Raw genomic sequence first — 1,652 nt, forward strand, 5'->3', positions numbered from 1 at the left:
GCAGTTTTATTGGCTCCTTGCTGTTATGGTAATGGACAAGCAGATAAATTGAACTAGCCTAGGAGAGGCTTTAATTAGAACAGCCATAATTAACACCTAGTAGAAGAAACAGGATATTGTATGATAATTATTATTAACTATAATATAAGTCAGTTTATATTGTAACTGCAGAGTTCATCAGTACACAACCAAGGTGCAGACACACAGGTTTTAACTCCATGTTTTAGATGTAGTATTTAAATTAAATCTGCAGCAAGTAACCTTTATAAAAATGACTTTTTGTCCGATCAGAGCCAAATCTCACCCCCAGCTTGGCATATACTGATGCTGGGAAGAGACTCAACAATCAGCTATCTTCAAGCCACCAAACCAAAGTGTATTTTTACGTTTGTCAGTTCTGATTGGCTGTTTTCTGTAGGGTTCAGTGGATTCTTGCAAATGCCATTAGGAGCACTCGGAGGAGACAGAAAAACCAGATTATCTGTCTCATGTGCTGCTGTCAGAGTAGTGAAAGTTGTTTTTTTATTACCTACTACAGTTGTGTAACACTCTAAGATGTATAGATGTTTAGTATTTAGCATGCTAAGCAGTAAGTAGCTAATACATATTATTTAATTAAGAAATATAGTTCATATGACAGAGCAGAAATGGAGTTGAAAATCGCTACTTAGCACAGGACAGGACTTCAGGTGCTAGGTAGGTTCTGTAATACAGGCAGGATTAGTACATTTTTTAATTTGTTTATTGTTTTTCTGTAGAATAATCAGTATACAGATGATCTAATGTACTCCATACTCCTACTACATACAGTAGGTTGTGATATAAACCTTTAAAGCTGGTCTGCCAATAAACACAAAGGAGACTGAAGTAATTCCTCCATTATCCTGTGGAGGGCAATGTGCTCAACTCCCTGCATTAAAGAATGAGAAAAAGAAGATCAGGGGGGCGGGGCTAATGTACTAGCCAATCCTATCTGACCTTCAGAAGAACGCACCAGCCGAGGCACACACATACTTTTAATGACAGCCAGGACACAGGACATAGTTGAACCTGAACTCTCGTAACGTTCTATCCAAAGTATCGGCACTGTACTCCTGCTCTGTTAACGCGACCTACTTCCTGTTTTTTTAATCTGTAAACAACAACATGGGCCGGAAAGTGACTGTAGCGACATGCTCGTTGAATCAGTGGGCTTTGGACTTTGAAGGCAACTTGGAAAGAATACTGAAGAGTAAGTCTAATGCCACTATTTCCCTTACTGCGAGGTGTAACAGTGACAACGATGTCGAGGTATTCCATTAAGACCGTCAAATAAATCCCCTTTTGTTGGGATATTTGTTAGTCACAATGGAATGGGAGCAGGCGCGGATCTAGAGGGGTGCATGGGGTGTCCACCCCCAGCTGCCACATCAGTTTGGTGTCAAATACTGTTCAATTTAACACACTAGATTAATAAAAAACAAACACATAGTTTAATGATGGCCACCCTTTCGACCAAATTATAGGCTTAAAGCAACAGCAGGTAACTTATAAAAATAACTTTTTGTCATATTTGCTGAAATTTTCACATCACAGTAGAAGATTAGATTAGATTATACTTTATTCATCCCACAATGGGGAAATTCACTCGTCACAGCAGCAAGTAAGTAATT

General features: G+C 38.8%; 1 protein-coding gene across 1 annotated transcript in view; it reads right to left on the reverse strand.

Moving 5' to 3' along the window:
* Positions 1 to 879: 879 nt before the first annotated feature.
* The window catches only part of LOC118343426 (two pore calcium channel protein 2-like), a 5,190-nt gene continuing 4,417 nt past the window's right edge, over positions 880 to 1,652 (reverse strand). Inside the window, exon 6 of the mRNA XM_035682228.1 lies at positions 880 to 910. Coding sequence (XP_035538121.1) covers positions 880 to 910 — 31 coding nt within the window. The remainder of the gene's footprint in view (positions 911 to 1,652) is intronic.

This window comes from Morone saxatilis, unplaced genomic scaffold, assembly GCF_004916995.1.
Source record: "Morone saxatilis isolate NCDOM2014 unplaced genomic scaffold, NCSU_SB_2.0 Contig11, whole genome shotgun sequence".
Lineage (NCBI taxonomy): Eukaryota > Metazoa > Chordata > Actinopteri > Moronidae > Morone > Morone saxatilis.